Source organism: Pseudophryne corroboree, chromosome 8 (assembly GCF_028390025.1).
Source record: "Pseudophryne corroboree isolate aPseCor3 chromosome 8, aPseCor3.hap2, whole genome shotgun sequence".
Taxonomy (NCBI): domain Eukaryota; kingdom Metazoa; phylum Chordata; class Amphibia; order Anura; family Myobatrachidae; genus Pseudophryne; species Pseudophryne corroboree.
This window is the reverse complement of record NC_086451.1, coordinates 487977209-488000555: the sequence shown is the minus strand read 5'-3', so window position 1 is coordinate 488000555 and position 23347 is coordinate 487977209. Positions and strand designations below refer to the sequence as shown.

General features: G+C 52.7%; 1 protein-coding gene across 3 annotated transcripts in view; it reads right to left on the bottom strand.

Moving 5' to 3' along the window:
- EML2 (EMAP like 2) overlaps window positions 1-23347 on the bottom strand; it is a 200719-nt gene that overhangs the window by 103668 nt on the left and 73704 nt on the right. For 2 of the 3 annotated variants that reach the window (XM_063938433.1, XM_063938434.1), the window contains one exon: window positions 15917-15945. In XM_063938433.1, the coding sequence (XP_063794503.1) occupies window positions 15917-15945 (29 nt within the window). Of the gene's footprint in view, window positions 1-15916; window positions 15946-16020; window positions 16127-23347 lie in introns of those variants that run through there. The other variant, XM_063938435.1, reaches the window with a different exon arrangement.

Sequence of the window (23347 nt, the reverse complement as noted above, 5' to 3'; positions counted from 1 at the left end):
CCATCCTCATGTGAAGCTGAACCACTAGCCATGAACATAGGCCAGGGCCTCAGCCGTTCCTTGCCACTCCGTGTGGTAAATGGCATATTGGCAAGTTTACGCTTCTCCTCAGACGCTTTTAATTTTGATTTTTGGGTCATTTTACTGAACTTTTGTGTTTTGGATTTTACATGCTCTGTACTATGACATTGGGCATCGGCCTTGGCAGACGACGTTGATGGCATTGAATCGTCTCGGCCATGACTAGTGGCAGCAGCTTCAGCACGAGGTGGAAGTGGATCTTGATCATTCCCTATTTCACCCTCCACATTTTTGTTCTCCATTTTTTATTGTGTGGAATTATATGCCTGTAATATTATTATATCAATAGCAATGGCCTACTGTACTGTACAACTATATACTGTTGGTCACCAAAATGCAGCACACTGAGCACAGATATTTGCAGCACACTGAGCACAGATATTTGCAGCACACTGAGCACAGATATGGAGCTTTTCAGGCAGAGAACGTAGATATTTGCAGCACACCGAGCACAGATATTTGCAGCACACCGAGCACAGATATTTGCAGCACATTAAGCACAGATTACGGAGCTTTTCAGGGAGAGAACGTAGCCACGTCCTCTCCGTTCAATCTCCAATGTACGAGTGAAAATGGCGGCGACGCGCGGCTCTTTATATAGCATACGAATCTCACGAGAATCCGACAGCGGGATGATGACGTTCGGCCGCGTTCGGGTTAACCGAGCAAGGCGGGAAGATCCGAGGCTGCCTCGGAACCGTGTAAAATGGGTGAAGTTCGGGGGGGGGGGGGGGGGGGGTTTGGATCTCGGAGAACCGAACCCGCTCATCTCTACTAAAAACCAGCAGCCCTGTCACCATGGTCCAGCTCCTGCCGCACCAAACAAAAAACTGATTTGCCTGAGCCAGGGGGCGGGGATATATGGCTGGGCCCGTTGCATGCTGGGAGGCTAAAAAGCTTTGACAGTTTGGTGCAAATCTGCTGTCGCGTCATCATATCCCATTGTTATCCTGTGGATAACCTGTGGACCCTGCAGGAGAAATTGATAATAATAATGAAGATGTTAATAATAATGATGATAACCAAACCCCTGATCTGTAATTACACACACCGTGTTCCATCGCCTGCAGTACCTACATCTCATGTGTGTAACGACTGTGGTTACCGGACGCCAGGCACACGCCTCAGGCATGCAGCAGCCGCCTGGGAGCAGAGATGATGACTACAATGGCAGCTCATGTATTATGTATGACCCTCGCCTGTGGTAACTCTCTCCTGCACATACTACACGCAGGCAGGGAGGGGGCCACCATTCAGCAGCCACTGGCCACCCATTACTGATCCCTGATAATGGTGAAGAGGACTCTGGGAAATATTTACTAACAGGGGGCAATCCTGACTGACGCAGGCAGTAACCAGCGATGGACCCGGATCTACCTGCAATTAGCTATTTACAGAGGATCATGTGACACAGTAATATAACTGCAGGCTGCCTAATCGCCATGACAACCGCCGGCCTGGTGTACAGCGCAGCCAGCGGCCAAGTAGCCAAGCGCTGGTGTATGTACGCCGTATAAGTGTCCGGGTCACACATTTGGGGCAAATATCCCTGGCAGGACAGACGGAACCAGGGTAACAGCTATAATGGGGCAAATAACCCGGGCAGGACAGACGGAACCAGGGTAACAGCTACAATGGGGCAAATAACCCGGCAGGACAGACGGAACCAGGGTAACAGCTACAATACGGCAAATAACCCGGGCAGGACAGGCAGAACCAGGTTAACAGCTACAATGGGGCAAATAACCCAGGCAGGACAGACGGAACCAGGGTAACAGCTACAATACGGCAAATAACCCGGGCAGGACAGACGGAACCAGGGTAACAGCTGCAATGGGGCAAATAACCCGGGCAGGACAGACGGAACCAGGGGAACAGCTACAATGGGGCAAATAACCCGGGCAGGACAGACGGAACCAGGGTAACAGCTGCAATGGGGCAAATAACCCGGGCAGGACAGACGGAACCAGGGTAACAGCTACAATGGGGCAAATAACCCGGGCAGGACAGACGGAACCAGGGTAACAGCTACAATGGGGCAAATAACCCGGGCAGGACAGACGGAACCAGGGTAACAGCTACAATGGGGCAAATAACCCGGGCAGGACAGACGGAACCAGGGTAACAGCTACAATGGGGCAAATAACCCGGGCAGGACAGACGGAACCAGGGTAACAGCTACAATACGGCAAATAACCCGGGCAGGACAGACGGAACCAGGGTAACAGCTACAATACGGCAAATTACCCGGGCAGGACAGACGGAACCAGGGTAACAGCTACAATGGGGCAAATAACCCGGGCAGGACAGACGGAGCCAGGGTAACAGCTACAATATGGCAAATTACCCGGGCAGGACAGACGGAACCAGGGTAACAGCTATATTGGGGCAAATAACCCGGGCAGAAGAGGCAGATCCAGGGTAACAGCTACAATGGGGCAAATATCCCGGGCAGGTGGGGCAGATGTAACATGTGCAGAGAGAGTTCGATATGGGTGGGGTGTGATCAAACTGACATCTAAAAGGCAGTATAAAAATAAAGCAGCCAGTATTTACTCTGCACAGAGAATCAGTCCCTCTGTGCGCTGGAATATCGATACCAACCCATGTTTTGGAGCACTATCTTTTTGTATAGTGTGAGTGTGTGTAATATATATATATATATACACACACTATACACACACACAGAAGATGGAGTGACCTGATCTGTAATGTGGGCTGGAATCGCCGTTCCCTCTTCTGTTTACAAACCCTCAGTATTTGAGGTGGGATGAAAGCTCCTCTGGATGTTTGCGTTGTGCGGGTGCAGCTTGTTTTATATATAAACCCCTCTGGATCAGGTTCTATAAATATCTGCACGGTTTGTGTTTATTTTACCAGTGTCCTGCAGAAAGTGTAAGAGGCATTTACTACCATTGTCCGCTATAAGGCCTGGTTACACAAGTGTTGTACTGGGGGGATTCCGTTGCCACAGCGCTACATGCAGTGATTCCCAGGCTGTGACACAGCCCCGTAGGAGAAACTTGACCCCTGGAAGGTCTGATGTGCGGTCAGACCCCACCTAAGATACACAAGGCCTGAGCGCGCCACTGCATCCCTTACATAAAGGGTTTATTTACCTTGTACAGAAGATTGGCTGCTGTATTGTCTCACAGTACACAGTGCATGCAGCTGCTCCCACTAATCCCGCTACAGGATGTCCTCCTCCTGCTCTCCCCCTAATCCCGCTACAGGATGTCCTCCTCCTGCTCTCCCACTAATCCCGCTACAGGATGTCCTCCTCCTGCTCTCCCACTAATCCCGCTACAGGATGTCCTCCTCCTCCTGCTCTCCCCCTAATCCCGCTACAGGATGTCCTCCTCCTGCTCTCCCACTAATCCCGCTACAGGATGTCCTCCTCCTGCTCTCCCACTAATCCCGCTACAGGATGTCCTCCTCCTGCTCTCCCCCTAATCCCGCTACAGGATGTCCTCCTCCTGCTCTCCCACTAATCCCGCTACAGGATGTCCTCCTCCTGCTCTCCCCCTAATCCCGCTACAGGATGTCCTCCTCCTGCTCTCCCCCTAATCCCGCTACAGGATGTCCTCCTCCTCCTGCTCTCCCACTAATCCCGCTACTGGATGTCCTCCTCCTCCTGCTCTCCCACTAATCCCGCTACTGGATGTCCTCCTGCTCTCCCACTAATCCCGCTACAGGATGTCCTCCTCCTCCTGCTCTCCCACTAATCCCGCTACAGGATGTCCTCCTCCTGCTCTCCCCCTAATCCCGCTACAGGATGTCCTCCTCCTGCTCTCCCACTAATCCCGCTACAGGATGTCCTCCTCCTGCTCTCCCACTAATCCCGCTACAGGATGTCTTCCTCCTCCTGCTCTCCCACTAATCCCACTACAGGATGTCCTCCTCATGCTCTCCCCCTAATCCCACTACAGGATGTCCTTCTCCTGCTCTCCCACTAATCCCGCTACAGGATGTCCTCCTCCTCCTGCTCTCCTACTAATCCCGCTACAGGATGTCCTCCTCCTGCTCTCCCCATAATCCCACTACAGGATGTCCTCCTCCTGCTCTCCCCCTAATCCCACTACAGGATGTCCTCCTCCTGCTCTCCCACTAATCCCGCTACAGAATGTCCTCCTCCTGCTCTCCCCCTAATCCCACTACAGGATGTCCTCCTCCTGCTCATCCACTAATCCCACTACAGGATGTCCTCCTCCTGCTCTCCCCCTAATCCCACTACAGGATGTCCTCCTCCTCCTGCTCTCCCACTAATCCCACTACAGGATGTCCTCCTCCTCCTGCTCTCCCACTAATCCCACTACAGGATGTCCTCCTCCTGCTCTCCCACTAATCCCACTACAGGATGTCCTCCTCCTGCTCTCCCCCTAATCCCGCTACAGGATGTCCTCCTCCTGCTCTCCCACTAATCCCGCTACAGGATGTCCTCCTCCTCCTGCTCTCCCACTAATCCCACTACAGGATGTCCTCCTCCTGCTCTCCCACTAATCCCGCTACAGGATGTCTTCCTCCTCCTGCTCTCCAACTAATCCCACTACAGGATGTCGTCCTCCTGCTCATCCACTAATCACGCTACAGGATGTCTTCCTCCTGCTCTCCCACTAATCCCGCTATAGGATGTCCTCCTCCTCCTCATCCACTAATCCCACTACAGGATGTCCTCCTCCTCCTCCTCCTCCTCCTGCTCTCCCACTAATCCCGCTACAGGATGTTCTCCTCCTGCTCTCCCACTAATCCCGCTACAGGATGTCCTCCTCCTCATCCACTAATCCCGCTACAGGATGTCCTCCTCCACCTCCTGCTCTCCCACTAATCCCGCTACAGGATGACCTCCTCATCCACTAATCCCGCTACAGGATGTCCTCCTCCTCCTGCTCATCCACTAATCCCGCTACAGGATGTCCTCCTCCTCCTGCTCTCTCACTAATCCCGCTACAGGATGTCCTGCTTCTCCTGCTCTCCCACTAATCCCGCTACAGGATGTCCTCCTCCTCCTGCTCTCCCACTAACCCCGCTACAGGATGTCCTCCTCCTCCTGCTCTCCCACTAACCCCGCTACAGGATGTCCTCCTCCTCCTGCTCTCCCACTAATCCCGCTACAGGATGTCCTCCTCCTCCTGCTCTCTCACTAATCCCGCTACAGGAGGTCCTCCTCCTCCTGCTCTCCCAACTAATCCCGCTACCGGATGATGTTCTCCTCCTCTTGCTCTCCCACTAATCCCACTACAGGATGTCCTCCTCCTGCTCTCCCACTAATCCCGCTACAGGATGTCCTCCTCCTGCTCCTCATCCACTAATCCCGCTACAGGATGTCCTCCTCCTCATCCACTAATCCCGCTACAGGATGTCCTCCTCCTGCTCTCCCACTAATCCCGCTACAGGATGTCTTCCTCCTCCTCCTGCTCTCTCACTAATCCCGCTACAGGATGTCTTCCTCCTCCTGCTCTCCCACTAATCCCGCTACAGGATGTCCTCCTCCTCCTCTCCCATTAATCCCGCTACAGGATGTCCTCCTCCTCCTGTTCATCCCCTAATCCCGCTACAGGATGTCCTCCTCCTCCTGCTCTCCCACTAATCCCGCTACAGGATGTCCTCCTCCTCCTGCTCTCCCACTAATCCCGCTACAGGATGTCCTCCTCCTCATCCACTAATCTCGCTACAGGATGTCCTCCTCCTCTCCCACTAATCCCGCTACAGGATGTCCTCCTCCTCCTGCTCTCCCACTAATCCCGCTACAGGATGTCCTCCTTCTCCTGTTTATCCACTAATCCTGCTACAGGATGTCCTCCTCCTCCACTAATCCCGCTTCAGGATGTCCTCCTCCTCCTGCTCTCCCACTAATCCCGCTACAGGATGTCCTCCTCCTCCTGCTCTCCCACTAATCCCGCTACAGGATGTCCTCCTCCTCCTGCTCTCCCACTAATCCCGCTACAGGATGTCTTCCTCCTCCTCCTGCTCTCCCACTAATCCCGCTACAGGATGTCCTCCTCCTGCTCTCCCCCTAATCCCGCTACAGGATGTCCTCCTCCTCCTGCTCTCCCACTAATCCCGCTACTGGATGTCCTCCTCCTCCTGCTCTCCCACTAATCCCGCTACTGGATGTCCTCCTGCTCTCCCACTAATCCCGCTACAGGATGTCCTCCTCCTCCTGCTCTCCCACTAATCCCGCTACAGGATGTCCTCCTCCTGCTCTCCCCCTAATCCCGCTACAGGATGTCCTCCTCCTGCTCTCCCACTAATCCCGCTACAGGATGTCCTCCTCCTGCTCTCCCACTAATCCCGCTACAGGATGTCTTCCTCCTCCTGCTCTCCCACTAATCCCACTACAGGATGTCCTCCTCATGCTCTCCCCCTAATCCCACTACAGGATGTCCTTCTCCTGCTCTCCCACTAATCCCGCTACAGGATGTCCTCCTCCTCCTGCTCTCCTACTAATCCCGCTACAGGATGTCCTCCTCCTACTCTCCCCATAATCCCACTACAGGATGTCCTCCTCCTGCTCTCCCCCTAATCCCACTACAGGATGTCCTCCTCCTGCTCTCCCACTAATCCCGCTACAGGATGTCCTCCTCCTGCTCTCCCCCTAATCCCACTACAGGATGTCCTCCTCCTGCTCATCCACTAATCCCACTACAGGATGTCCTCCTCCTGCTCTCCCCCTAATCCCACTACAGGATGTCCTCCTCCTCCTGCTCTCCCACTAATCCCACTACAGGATGTCCTCCTCCTCCTGCTCTCCCACTAATCCCACTACAGGATGTCCTCCTCCTGCTCTCCCACTAATCCCACTACAGGATGTCCTCCTCCTGCTCTCCCCCTAATCCCGCTACAGGATGTCCTCCTCCTGCTCTCCCACTAATCCCGCTACAGGATGTCCTCCTCCTCCTGCTCTCCCACTAATCCCACTACAGGATGTCCTCCTCCTGCTCTCCCACTAATCCCGCTACAGGATGTCTTCCTCCTCCTGCTCTCCAACTAATCCCACTACAGGATGTCGTCCTCCTGCTCATCCACTAATCACGCTACAGGATGTCTTCCTCCTGCTCTCCCACTAATCCCGCTATAGGATGTCCTCCTCCTCCTCATCCACTAATCCCACTACAGGATGTCCTCCTCCTCCTCCTCCTCCTGCTCTCCCACTAATCCCGCTACAGGATGTTCTCCTCCTGCTCTCCCACTAATCCCGCTACAGGATGTCCTCCTCCTCATCCACTAATCCCGCTACAGGATGTCCTCCTCCACCTCCTGCTCTCCCACTAATCCCGCTACAGGATGACCTCCTCATCCACTAATCCCGCTACAGGATGTCCTCCTCCTCCTGCTCATCCACTAATCCCGCTACAGGATGTCCTCCTCCTCCTGCTCTCTCACTAATCCCGCTACAGGATGTCCTGCTTCTCCTGCTCTCCCACTAATCCCGCTACAGGATGTCCTCCTCCTCCTGCTCTCCCACTAACCCCGCTACAGGATGTCCTCCTCCTCCTGCTCTCCCACTAACCCCGCTACAGGATGTCCTCCTCCTCCTGCTCTCCCACTAATCCCGCTACAGGATGTCCTCCTCCTCCTGCTCTCTCACTAATCCCGCTACAGGAGGTCCTCCTCCTCCTGCTCTCCCAACTAATCCCGCTACCGGATGATGTTCTCCTCCTCTTGCTCTCCCACTAATCCCACTACAGGATGTCCTCCTCCTGCTCTCCCACTAATCCCGCTACAGGATGTCCTCCTCCTGCTCCTCATCCACTAATCCCGCTACAGGATGTCCTCCTCCTCATCCACTAATCCCGCTACAGGATGTCCTCCTCCTGCTCTCCCACTAATCCCGCTACAGGATGTCTTCCTCCTCCTCCTGCTCTCTCACTAATCCCGCTACAGGATGTCTTCCTCCTCCTGCTCTCCCACTAATCCCGCTACAGGATGTCCTCCTCCTCCTCTCCCATTAATCCCGCTACAGGATGTCCTCCTCCTCCTGTTCATCCCCTAATCCCGCTACAGGATGTCCTCCTCCTCCTGCTCTCCCACTAATCCCGCTACAGGATGTCCTCCTCCTCCTGCTCTCCCACTAATCCCGCTACAGGATGTCCTCCTCCTCATCCACTAATCTCGCTACAGGATGTCCTCCTCCTCTCCCACTAATCCCGCTACAGGATGTCCTCCTCCTCCTGCTCTCCCACTAATCCCGCTACAGGATGTCCTCCTTCTCCTGTTTATCCACTAATCCTGCTACAGGATGTCCTCCTCCTCCACTAATCCCGCTTCAGGATGTCCTCCTCCTCCTGCTCTCCCACTAATCCCGCTACAGGATGTCCTCCTCCTCCTGCTCTCCCACTAATCCCGCTACAGGATGTCCTCCTCCTCCTGCTCTCCCACTAATCCCGCTACAGGATGTCTTCCTCCTCCTCCTGCTCTCCCACTAATCCCGCTACAGGATGTCCTCCTCCTGCTCTCCCACTAATCCCGCTACAGGATGTCCTCCTCCTCCTGCTCTCCCACTAATCCCGCTACTGGATGTCCTCCTCCTGCCCTCCCACTAATCCCGCTACTGGATGTCCTCCTCCTGCTCTCCCACTAATCCCGCTACTGGATGTCCTCCTCCTCCTGCTCTCCCACTCTATTCCTGATGCAAGAGGCGCCATATACATCAGGGGAATGGGGAGAGAAAACAGGAGCAGAACATTATTTACAAAACATGCAGATTATGCAGCCAATCAAATGGTCGCTGTCATTCTGAGGCATAAACCCAGGAGTCATTAATCATCTTATTATCTCCAGACACTAATTCCCCTGAGAGTACAGAGATACAGAGGTGTACATAACCTCCATACACTATCCTACCCCATTATACCCCCTCTATACAGTCCTCACATAACCTCCATACACTATCCTACCCCATTATACCCCCTCTATACAGTCCTCACATAACCTCCATACACTATCCTACCCCATTATACCCCCTCTATACAGTCCCCACATAACCTCCATACACTATCCTACCCCATTACCTCCCCTCTATACAGTCCTCACATAACCTCCATACACTATCCTACCCCATTACCTCCCCTCTATGCCGTTCCCACATAACCTCCATACACTATCCTACCCCATTACCTCCCCTCTATACAGTCCCCACATAACCTCCATGCACTATCCTACCCCATTACCTCCCCTCTATACTCTATCCTACCCCATTACCTCCCCTCTATACACTATCCTACCCCATTATACCCCCTCTATATAGTCCTCACATAACCTCCATACACTATCCTACCCCATTACCTCCCCTCTATACAGTCCCCACATAACCTCCATACACTATCCTACCCCATTACCCCCCTCTATACAGTCCCCACATAACCTCCATACACTATCCTACCCCATTACCTCCCCTCTATACAGTCCCCACATAACCTCCATACACTATCCTACCCCATTACCTCCTCTATACAGTCCCCACATAACCTCCATACACTATCCTACCCCATTACCTCCTCTATACAGTCCCCACATAACCTCCATACACTATCCTACCCCATTACCTCCCCTCCATACACTATCCTACCCCATTATACCCCCTCTATATAGTCCTCACATAACCTCCATACACTATCCTACCCCATTACCTCCTCTATACAGTCCCCACATAACCTCCATACACTATCCTACCCCATTACCTCCCCTCTATACAGTCCCCACATAACCTCCATACACTATCCTACCCCATTACCCCCCTCTATACAGTCCCCACATAACCTCCATACACTATCCTATCCCATTACCTCCCCTCTGTACAGTCCCCACATAACCTCCATACACTATCCTACCCCATTACCTCCCCTCTGTACAGTTCCAGCATAACCTCCATACACTATCCTACCTCATTACCTCCCCTCTATACAGTCCTCACATAACCTCCATACACTATCCTACCCCATTACCTCCCCTCTATACAGTCTCCACATAACCTCCATACACTATCCTCCCCATTACCTCCCCTCTATACAGTCCCCACATAACCTCCATACACTATCCTACCCAATTACCTCCCCTCTGTACAGTTGCCACATAACCTCCATACACTATCCTACCCCATTACCTCCCCTCTATACAGTCGCCACATAACCTCCATACACTATCCTACCCAATTACCCCCCTCCATACACTATCCTACCCCATTACCCCCCCTTCATACACTATCCTACCCCATTACCCCCCCCCCCCCACCACCACCACCACCCTCCATACAGTCCCCACATAATAACCTCCATACACTATCCTACCTGTGACCAGACAGTCCGGTACGAAAGGCCTCACTGCTTTCGCGTCTCGTCCCCAGTACACAGAATGGATGTGTAGGTCACACGGGACCTGGCCACATAGGGGATTCCCGCTTACCATCAGTAACCGCCTGTTACTGACTCCACCCACTGCGCTGTGGGCGGGTTTATGCTGCCACCACCAAACTCCTAACCTGCAGTGGCGTTTGGAACCACGGTTCTGCTCTGCATGCATTGACACGCTGCCTTACCACACCTGTGTGGTGCTGACGAATCCCCACTAGTCGCTTGACTAGGCCTCTACCGGTAGCTGGCGGAAGGCGGAACTTGGAGATGCTGGTTACACCCTGGACAGCCGAAGAACGGGGCTATGTTTGGCATAGCCCTGTAGGTCACAAGATGAAGCGGTCATCTTGAGTCAGATGATGTTTATTTGCTCAATAATAGTCTTAAGAAAGACCATTCCCTATTGCTAGGGGCAACGGCAATACAGCAAGATGTTACAGCAGAATCAAAATGGTATAATACACTTGGAGCTCACAGGCCTCCTCTTTTTATACAATAAAACCACACAGTACAACAGGGGGTCATGTCTCCCGAGTCCTTTCCATCCAATCAGGATATTTTACAAAATACAAATAAATAAATTACTTTTCAAAAGGATATAAGTGCATATAACAATTTCCTCCTTCCTGTCACACACAAAGTTTTGTATAACTTAAACTCCAATTCCTACCACCTGGGAGTTTACACTTTGCCATTGAGACATTTATCACATAGCTTCAAAATACAAATGTTTCTGTCTCATTCGCATCTCCATGCAAACCCAGTGTTTGGGATTACAACAGGAAAGGCTGAAACACAAACAGTTTTCCTTCCACCTTCGTTTGTATTTCAAAGATGTTTGGCCACCAAGAGGCCGGCTAATTGACACTTAATTATACATAGCAAGTCACCAGCTAGGACAATTACCATACGACTTCCTATGCAAAAAGTGTCTCAAGAACTATTTTCAAGGCCTTTTTAGAAACAAAATACCTTGTACTTTCCTCATAAGTGCCCTGTCCATGCAGTTCTATAACTGTCCATAATTCTCCAACTGCGCAGCGATATAACAGGTGACACATTATTAAACATATTTTAAATACCCGGTGCCTAGCACCCACAATACATTTAAAGATAGAGCCTAGAGCCAGTGCACAGTTTAAAAGTGGCGCCAAGCACTCATTGTCCTCCTAATGGCGCCAGGCACTAGGGGTTAACTCCTTCAGTGCAACGGCCGCCATTGTCCATGTGGCCACCAGGGCTGTCCGGCCAAACAACCCCATTACCTCCCCTCTATACAGTCCCCACATAACCTCCATACACTATCCAATCCCATTACCTCCCCTCCATACAGTCCTCACATAACCTCCCCTCTATACAGTCCCCACATAACCTCCATACACTATCCTACCCCATTACCTCCCCTCTATGCCGTCCCCACATAACTTCCATACACTATCCTACCCCATTACCTCCTCTCTATACAGTCCCCAAATAACCTCCATACACTATCCTACCCCATTACCTCCTCTCTATACAGTCCCCACATAACCTCCATACACTATCCAATCCCATTACCTCCCCTCTAAACTGTCCTCACATAACCTCCATACACTATCCTACCCCATTACCTCTCCTCTCTATACAGTCCCCACATAATCTCCACACAATATCCTACCCCATTACCTCCCCTCTATACTGTCCTCACATAACCTCCATACACTATCCTACCCCATTACCTCATCTCTCTATACAGTCCCCACATAACCTCCATACACTATCCTACCCCATTACCCCCTCCATACATTATCCAACCCCCTTACCTCCACTCCATACAGTCTCCACATACCCTCAATACTATCTTACCTCATAACCCCCCTTCCATACACTATCCTACCCCATAACCCCCCTCCACACCCTATCCTACCCCATTACCTCCTCTCTATACGGTCCCAACATAACCTCCATACACTATCCTACCCCATTACCTCCCCTCTATACAGTCCCCACATAACCTCCATACACTATCCTACCCCATTACCTCCTCTCTATACGGTCCCAACATAACCTCCATACACTATCCTACCCCATTACCTCCCCTCTATACAGTCCCCGCATAACCTCTATACGCTATCCGACCCCATTACCTCCCCTCCATACAGTCCTCACATAACCTCCATACACTATCCTACCCCATTACCTCCCCTCTATACAGTCCCCGCATAACCTCTATACGCTATCTTACCCCATTATGTCCCCATTATACAGTCGCCACATAACCTCCATACACTATCCTACCCCATTACCTCCCCTCCATACAGTCCTCACATAACCTCCATACACTAGCCTACCCCATTACCTCCCCTCCATACAGTCCTCACATAACCTCCATACACTAGCCTACCCCATTACCTCCCCTCCATACAGTCCTCACATAACGTCCATACACTATCCTACCCCATTACCTCCCCTCTACACAGTCCCCACATAACCGCCGTACACTATCCTACCCCATTACCTCCCCTCTATACTGTCCCCACATAACCTCCATACACTATCCTACCCCATTACCTCCCCTCTATACAGTCCCCACATACCCCCCATACACTATCCTACCCCATTACCTCCCCTCTACACAGTCCCCACATAACCGCCGTACACTATCCTACCCCATTACCTCCCCTCTATACTGTCCCCACATAACCTCCATACACTATCCTACCCCATTACCTCCCCTCTATACAGTCCCCACATACCCCCCATACACTATCCTACCCCATTACCTCCCCTCTGTACAGTCCCCACATAACCCCCATACACTATCCTACCCCATTACCTCCCCTCTACACAGTCCCCACATAACCGCCGTACACTATCCTACCCCATTACCTCCCCTCTATACTGATCCCAAATAACCTCCATACACTATCCTACCCCATTACCTCCCCTCTATACAGTCCCCACATAACCCCCATACACTATCCTACCCCATTACCTCCCCTCTGTACAGTCCCCACATAACCCCCATACACTATCCTACCCCATTACCTTCCTCTATACAGTCCTCACATAACCTCCATACACTATTCTTACCTCCCCTCTATACAGTCCCCACATAACCTCCATACACTATCCTACCCCATTACCTCCCTCTATACAGTCCTCACATAACCTCCATACACTATTCTTACCTCCCCTCTATACAGTCCCCACATAACCTCCATACACTATCCTACCCCATTACCTCCCCTCTATACAGTCCTCACATAACCTCCATACACTATCCTACCCCATTACCTCCCTCTACACAGTCCCCACATAACCTCCATACACTATCCTACCCCATTACCTCCCTCTATACAGTCCTCACATAACCTCCATACACTATTCTTACCTCCCCTCTATACAGTCCCCACATAACCTCCATACACTATCCTACCCCATTACCTCCCCTCTATACAGTCCTCACATAACCTCCATACACTATCCTACCCCATTACCTCCCTCTACACAGGCCCCACATAACCTCCATACACTATCCTACCGCATTACCTCCCTCTATACAGTCCTCACATAACCTCCATACACTATCCTACCCTCTATACCGTCCTCACATAACCTCCATACACTATCCTACCCCATTACCTCCCTCTATACAGTCCCCACATAACCTCCATACACTATCCTACCCCATTACCTCCCCTCTATACAGTCCTCACATAACCTCCATACACTATCCTACCCCATTACTTCCCCTCTATACAGGCCCCACATAACCTCCATACACTATCCTACCCCATTACCTCCCTCTATACAGTCCTCACATAACCTCCATACACTATCCTTACCTCCCCTCTATACAGTCCCCACATAACCTCCATACACTATCCTACCCCATTACCTCCCCTCTATACAGTCCCCACATAACCTCCATACACTATCCTACCCCATTACCTCCCCTCTATACAGTCCCCGCATAACTTCCATACACTATCCTACCCCATTACCTCCCCTCTATACAGTCCCCGCATAACCTCCATACACTATCCTACCCCATTACCTCCCCTCTATACAGTCCCCGCATAACCTCCATACACTATCCTACCCCATTACCTCCCCTCTATACAGTCCCCACATAACCTCCATACACTATCCTACCCCATTACCTCCCCTCTATACAGTCCCCACATAACCTCCATACACTATCCTGCCCCATTACCTCCCCTCTTTACAGTGCCCACATAACCTCCATACACTATCCTACCCCATTACCTCCCCTCTATACAGTCCCCACATAACCTCCATACACTATCCTACCCCATTACCTCCCTCTACACAGTCCCCACATAACCTCCATACACTATCCTACCCCATTACCTCCCTCTATACAGTCCTCACATAACCTCCATACACTATCCTACCCCATTACCTCCTCTCTATACAGTCCCCACATAACCTCCATACAATATCCTACCCCATTACCTCCCCTCTGTACAGTCCCCACATAACCTCCATACACTATCCTACCCCATTACCTCCCCTCTGTACAGTCCCCACATAACCTCCATACACTATCCTACCCCATTACCTCCCCTCTATACAGTCCTCACATAACCTCCATACACTATCCTACCCCATTACCTCCTCTCTATACAGTCCTCACATAACCTCCATACACTATCCTACCCCATTACCTCCTCTCTATACAGTCCCCACATAACCTCCATACACTATCCTACCCCATTACCTCCCTCTACACAGTCCCCACATAACCTCCATACACTATCCTACCCCATTACCTCCCCTCTATACAGTCCCCACATAACCTCCATACACTATCCTACCCCATTACCTCCCCTCTGTACAGTCCCCACATAACCTCCATACACTATCCTACCCCATTACCTCCCTCTATACAGTCCTCACATAACCTCCATACACTATCCTACCCCATTACCTCCCCTTTATACTGTCCCCACATAACCTCCATACACTATCCTACCCCATTACCTCCTCTCTATACAGTCCCCACATAACCTTCATACACTATCCTACCCCATTACCTCCTCTCTATACAGTCCTCACATAACCTCCATACACTATCCTACCCCATTACCTCCCTCTATACAGTCCTCACATAACCTCCATACACTATCCTACCCCATTACCTCCCCTCTATACTGTCCCCACATAACCTCCATACACTATCCTACCCCATTACCTCCCCTCTATACTGTCCCCACATAACCTCCATACACTATCCTACCCCATTACATCCCCTCTGTACAGTCCGCACATAATATTACATACAGCCCGGTCTCTCACATCCCATAGACCGGTATTGCTGTGTATGGATTATGCTGGCGCTATAAGTAACAGCTAATAATCACACACAGGACAATGGAGGCTATGTCGCTGCATGTATAACACTCGCTGCACGGACGGCCATAGTAATAATAACACTCGCTGCACGGACGGCCATAGTAATAATAAGACGGGGCACTCACCGGGGTAGAACACCACCTGCTTGCTTTTACTGGGAAGACAGAGAATAACAAAGTTACTTAGTGACACAGACACACAATCTGTTACACAATTACACAATGTCTACCTGGATGTCTTCTTCATTGTGTCTCTGTCTCTCCTGCAGACACCGCTTCCTGGTTCCCAGATAAGAGACCAGCCCCTGGGACACCCCCTTCTCACACCCACCCTGGGGACACCCCCTTCTCACACCCACACCGGGGACACCCACCCTGGTTCTATCCCCCCAGCACACACACGCCCACCCCAGGGACACCCCCACTCTCACACCCACAACGGGAACACCCACCTCTGACACCCACCCTGGTTCTACCCCCCAACACACACACACGCCCACCCCAGGGACACCCTCCTCACACAGATCCCCCGCAGGGAGGAGCAGATATTAGATTACAGCTGGGCTCGTTTGCTTTCCACACACTGTGTACTTAGTCTCACATCACAGAGAGACACATCCGGGGCTGCTGGGAGCAACGCAAGTTACTGTGCACCTGGTAATACCACACTGCGCTGCGAGTGGGGGGAGGATTCTGTAGCCCGCACATGCTGGGCAGCTTTATTCTCACACTGCAATGTAGATCTGAGCTATGACACACCCCTCCCACACCTAACTCTCTGCACATGTTACATCTGCCTCCCTGCAGTAAAGCATGGTGTTACCCAGGTGCTCAGTTACTGGCTGCTTCTGCATGTAGCCCACACATGCTGGACAGCTTTATTCTCACACTGCAATGTAGATCTGAGCTAGGACACACCCCTCCCACACCTAACTCTCTGCACATGTTACATCTGCCTCCCTGCAGTGCAGCATGGTGTTACCCAGGTGCTCAGTTACTGGCTGCTTCTGCATGAAGCCTACACATGCTGGGCAGCTTTATTCTAACACTGCAATGTAGCGCTGAGCTAGGACACCCCCCTCCCACACCTAACTCTCTGCACATGTTACATCTGCCTCCCTGCAGTGCAGCATGGTGTTACCCAGGTGGTCAGTTACTGGCTGCTTCTGCATGAAGCCTACACATGCTGGGCAGCTTTATTCTCACACTGCAATGTAGATCTGAGCTAGGACACACCCCTCCCACACCTAACTCTCTGCACATGTTACATCTGCCTCCCTGCAGTGCAGCATGGTGTTACCCAGGTGCTCAGTTACTGGCTGCTTCTGCATGAAGCCTACACATGCTGGGCAGCTTTATTCTCACACTGCAATGTAGCTCTGAGCTAGGGCACCCCCCTCCCACACCTAACTCTCTGCACATGTTACATCTGCCCCCTGCAGTGCAGCATGGTGTTACCCAGGTGCTCAGTTACTGGCTGCTTCTGCATGTAGCCCACACATGCTGGGCAGCTTTATTCTCACACTGCAATGTAGATCTGAGCTAGGACACGCCCCTCCCACACCTAACTCTCTGCACATGTTATATCTGCCTCCCTGCAGTGCAGCATGGTGTTACCCAGGTGCTCAGTTACTGGCTGCTTCTGCATGAAGCCTACACATGCTGGGCAGCTTTGTTCTCACACTGCAATGTAGATCTGAGCTAGGACACACCCCTCCCACACCTAACTCTCTGCACATGTTACATCTGCCTCCCTGCAGTGCAGCATGGTGTTACCCAGGTGCTCAGTTACTGGCTGCTTCTGCATGAAGCCTACACATGCTGGGCAGCTTTATTCTCACACTGCAATGTAGATCTGAGCTAGGACACACCCCTCCCACACCTAACTCTCTGCACATGTTACATCTGCCTCCCTGCAGTGCAGCATGGTGTTACCCAGGTGCTCAGTTACTGGCTGCTTCTGCATGAAGCCTACACATGCTGGGCAGCTTTATTCTAACACTGCAATGTAGCGCTGAGCTAGGACACCCCCCTCCCACACCTAACTCTCTGCACATGTTACATCTGCCTCCCTGCAGTGCAGCATGGTGTTACCCAGGTGCTCAGTTACTGGCTGCTTCTGCATGAAGCCTACACATGCTGGGCAGTTTTATTCTCACACTGCAATGTAGATCTGAGCTAGGACACACCCCTCCCACACCTAACTCTCTGCACATGTTACATCTGCCTCCCTGCAGTGCAGCATGGTGTTACCCAGGTGCTCAGTTACTGGCTGCTTCTGCATGAAGCCTACACATGCTGGGCAGCTTTATTCTCACACTGCAATGTAGCTCTGAGCTAGGGCACCCCCCTCCCACACCTAACTCTCTGCACATGTTACATCTGCCCCCTGCAGTGCAGCATGGTGTTACCCAGGTGCTCAGTTACTGGCTGCTTCTGCATGTAGCCCACACATGCTGGGCAGCTTTATTCTCACACTGCAATGTAGATCTGAGCTAGGACACGCCCCTCCCACACCTAACTCTCTGCACATGTTACATCTGCCTCCCTGCAGTGCAGCATGGTGTTACCAAGGTGCTCAGTTACTGGCTGCTTCTGCATGAAGCCTACACATGCTGGGCAGCTTTATTCTCACACTGCAATGTAGCTCTGAGCTAGGACACCCCCCTCCCACACCTAACTCTCTGCACGTGTTACATCTGCCCCCTGCAGTGAAGCATGGTGTTACCCAGGTGCTCAGTTACTGGCTGCTTCTACATGCAGCCCACACATGCTGGACAGCTTTATTCTCACACTGCAATGTAGCTCTTACACCTCCCACACCTAACTCTCTGCACATGTTACATCTGCCCCCCTGCAGTGCAGCACGGTGTTACCCAAGTGCTCAGTTACTGACTGCTTCTGCATGAAGCCTACACATGCTGGGCAGCTTTATTCTCACACTGCAATGTAGCTCTGAGCTAGGACACCCCCCTCCCACACCTAACTCTCTGCACATGTTACATCTGCCCCCTGCAGTGAAGCACGGTGTTACCCAGGTGCTCAGTTACTGGCTGCTTCTACATGTAGCCCACACATGCTGGACAGCTTTATTCTCACACTGTAATGTAGCTCTTACCCCTCCCACACCTAACTCTCTGCACATGTTACATCTGCCCCCTGCAGTGAAGCATGGTGTTACCCAGGTGCTCAGTTACTGGCTGCTTCTACATGTAGCCCACACACGCTGGACAGCTTTATTCTCACACTGCAATGTAGCTCTTACCCCTCCCACACCTAACTCTCTGCACATGTTACATCTGCCCCCTGCAGTGAAGCATGGTGTTACCCAGGTGCTCAGTTACTGGCTGCCTCTACATGAAGCCTACACATGCTGGGCAGCTTTATTCTCACACTGCAATGTAGATCTGAGCTAGGACACCCCCTCCCACACCTAACTCTCTGCACATGTTACATCTGCCCCCCTGCAGTGCAGCACGGTGTTACCCAGGTGCTCAGTTACTGGCTGCTTCTGCATGAAGCCTACACATGCTGGGCAGCTTTATTCTCACACTGCAATGTAGCTCTGAGCTAGGACACCCCCTTCCCACACCTAACTCTCTGCACATGTTACATCTGCCCCCTGCAGTGAAGCATGGTGTTACCCAGGTGCTCAGTTACTGGCTGCTTCTACATGTAGCCCACACATGCTGGACAGCTTTATTCTCACACTGCAATGTAGCTCTTACCCCTCCCACACCTAACTCTCTGCACATGTTACATCTGCCCCCTGCAGTGAAGCATGGTGTTACCCAGGTGCTCAGTTACTGGCTGCTTCTACATGTAGCCCACACATGCAGGACAGCTTTATTCTCATACTGCAATGTAGATCTGCGCTAGGACACACCCCTCCCACACCTAACTCTCTGCACATGTTACATCTGCCCCCTGCAGTGCAGCATGGTGTTACCCAGCTGCTCAGTTACTGGCTGCTTCTACATGTAGCCCACACATGCTGGGCAGCTTTATTCTCCATCTATCTATCTATCTATCTATCTATCTATCTATCTATCTATCTATCTATCTACTGTCAGTGTACCCGTCACTCACCCATCTCTCCTGCTGTCAGTGTACCCGTCACTCACCCATCTCTCCTGCTGCCAGTGTACCCGTCCCTCACCCATCTCTCCCGCTGTCAATGTACCAGTCCCTCACCCATCTCTCCCGCTGTCAGTGTACCCGTCACTCACCCATCTCTCCCGCTGTCAGTGTACCCGTCCCTCACCCATCTCTCCCGCTGTAAATGTACCAGTCACTCACCCATCTCTCCCGCTGTCAGTGTACCCGTCCCTCACCCATCTCTCCTACTGTCAGTGTACCCGTCACTCACCCATCTCTCCCGCTGTCAGTGTACCCGTTACTCACCCATCTCTCCCGCTGTCAGTGTACCCGTCCCTCACCCATCTCTCCCGCTGTAAATGTACCAGTCACTCACCCATCTCTCCCGCTGTCAGTGTACCCGTCACTCACCCATCCCTCCTGCTGTCAGTGTACCCGTCACTCACCCATCTCTCCTGCTGTCAGTGTACCCGTCACTCACCCATCTCTCCTGCTGCCAGTGTACCCGTCACTCACCCATCTCTCCTGCTGTCAGTGTACCCGACACTCACCCATCTCTCCTGCTATCAGTGTACCCGTCCCTCACCCATCTCTCCTGCCAGTGTACCCGTCACTCACCCATCTCTCCTGCTGTCAGTGTACCCGTCCCTCACCCATCTCTCCTGCTGCCAGTGTACCCGTCACTCCCCATCTCTCCTGCTGTCAGTGTACCCGTCACTCCCCATCTCTCCCGCTGTCAGTGTACCCGACACTCACCCATCTCTCCTGTCAGTGTACCTGTCACTCAGCCATCTCTCCTGCTGTCAGTGTACCCGTCCCTCACCTATCTCTCCGGTTGTCAGTGTACCTGTCACTCACCTATCTCTCCTGCTGTCAGTGTACCCGTCACTCACCCATCTCTCCTGCTGCCAGTGTACCCGTCACTCACCCATCTCTCCTGCTGTCAGTGTACCCGACACTCACCCATCTCTCCTGCTGTCAGTGTACCCGTCCCTCACCCATCTCTCCTGCCAGTGTAACCGTCACTCACCCATCTCTCCTGCTGTCAGTGTACCCGTCCCTCACCCATCTCTCCTGCTGCCAGTGTACCCATCACTCCCCATCTCTCCTGCTGTCAGTGTACCCGTCACTCCCCATCTCTCCCGCTGTCAGTGTACCCGACACTCACCCATCTCTCCTGTCAGTGTATCTGTCACTCAGCCATCTCTCCTGCTGTCAGTGTACCCGTCCCTCACCCATCTCTCCTGCTGTCAGTGTACCCGTCACTCACCTATCTCTCCTGCTGTCAGTGTACCCGTCACTCGCCCATCTCTCCCGCTGTCAGTGTACCCGTCCCTCACCCATCTCTCCTGCTGCCAGTGTACCCGTCACTCACCCATCTCTCCCGCTGTCAGTGTACCCGTCCCTCACCCATCTCTCCTGCTGCCAGTGTACCCGTCACTCCCCATCTCTCCTGCTGTCAGTGTACCCGTCACTCCCCATCTCTCCCGCTGTCAGTGTACCCGACACTCACCCATCTCTCCCGCTGTCAGTGTACTCGTACCTTACCCATCTCTCCTGTCAGTGTACCTGTCACTCAGCCATCTCTCCTGCTGTCAGTGTACCCGTCCCTCACCCATCTCTCCTGCTGTCAGTGTACCCGTCACTCACCTATCTCTCCCGCTGTCAGTGAACCCGTCACTCGCCCATCTCTCCCGCTGTCAGTGTACCCGTCCCTAACCCATCTCTCCTGACAGTGTACCCGACCCTCACCCATCTCTCCTGCTGTCAGTGTACCCGTCCCTCACCCATCTCTCCTGCTGTCAGTGTACCCGACACTCACCCATCTCTCCTGCTGCCAGTGTACCCGTCACTCACCCATCTCCTGCTGCCAGTGTACCCGTCACTCACCCATCTCTCCTGCTGTCAGTGTACCCGTCACTCACCCATCTCTCCTGCTGCCACTGTACCCGTCCCTCACCCATCTCTCCCGCTGCCAGTGTACCCGTCCCTCACCTATCTCTCCCGCTGTCAGTGTACCCGTCCCTCACCCATCTCTCCTGCTGTCAGTGTACCCGTCACTCACCCATCTCTCCTGCTGTCAGTGTACCTGTCACTCACCTATCTCTCCTGCTGTCAGTGTACCCGTCACTCACCCATCTCTCCTGCTGTCAGTGTACCCGTCACTCACCCATCTCTCCTGCTGTCAGTGTACCCGTCCCTCACCCATCTCTCCTGCTGCCAGTGTACCCGTCACTCCCCATCTCTCCTGCTGTCAGTGTACCCGACACTCACCCATCTCTCCCGCTGTCAGTGTACCCGTCCCTCACCCATCTCTCCTGTCAGTGTACCCGTCACTCACCCATCTCTCCTGCTGCCAGTGTACCTGTCACTCACCTATCTCTCCTGCTGCCTGTGTACCCGTCCCTCACCCATCTCTCCTGCTGTCAGTGTACCCGTCACTCACCCATCTCTCCTGCTGCCAGTGTACCCGTCACTCACCTATCTCTCCTGCTGTCAGTGTACCCGTCACTCGCCCATCTCTCCCGCTGTCAGCGTACCCGTCCCTCACCCATCTCTCCTGTCAGTGTACCTGCCACTCACCCATCTCTCCTGCTGTCAGTGTACCCGTCCCTCACCCATCTCTCCTGCTGCCAGTGTACCCGTCACTCACCCATCTCTCCCGCTGTCAGTGTACCCGTCCCTCACCCATCTCTCCTGCTGCCAGTGTACCCGTCACTCCCCATCTCTCCTGCTGTCAGTGTACCCGTCACTCCCCATCTCTCCCGCTGTCAGTGTACCCGACACTCACCCATCTCTCCCGCTGTCAGTGTACTCGTACCTTACCCATCTCTCCTGTCAGTGTACCTGTCACTCAGCCATCTCTCCTGCTGTCAGTGTACCCGTCCCTCACCCATCTCTCCTGCTGTCAGTGTACCCGTCACTCACCTATCTCTCCTGCTGTCAGTGAACCCGTCACTCGCCCATCTCTCCCGCTGTCAGTGTACCCGTCCCTAACCCATCTCTCCTGACAGTGTACCCGACCCTCACCCATCTCTCCTGCTGTCAGTGTACCCGTCCCTCACCCATCTCTCCTGCTGTCAGTGTACCCGACTCTCACCCATCTCTCCTGCTGCCAGTGTACCCGTCACTCACCCATCTCTCCTGCTGCCAGTGTACCCGTCACTCACCCATCTCTCCTGCTGTCAGTGTACCCGTCACTCACACATCTCTCCTGCTGCCACTGTACCCGTCCCTCACCCATCTCTCCTGCTGCCAGTGTACCCGTCCCTCACCTATCTCTCCCGCTGTCAGTGTACCCGTCCCTCACCCATCTCTTCTGCTGTCAGTGTACCCGTCACTCACCCATCTCTCCTGCTGTCAGTGTACCTGTCACTCACCCATCTCTCCTGCTGTCAGTGTACCCGTCACTCACCCATCTCTCCTGCTGTCAGTGTACCCGTCACTCACCCATCTCTC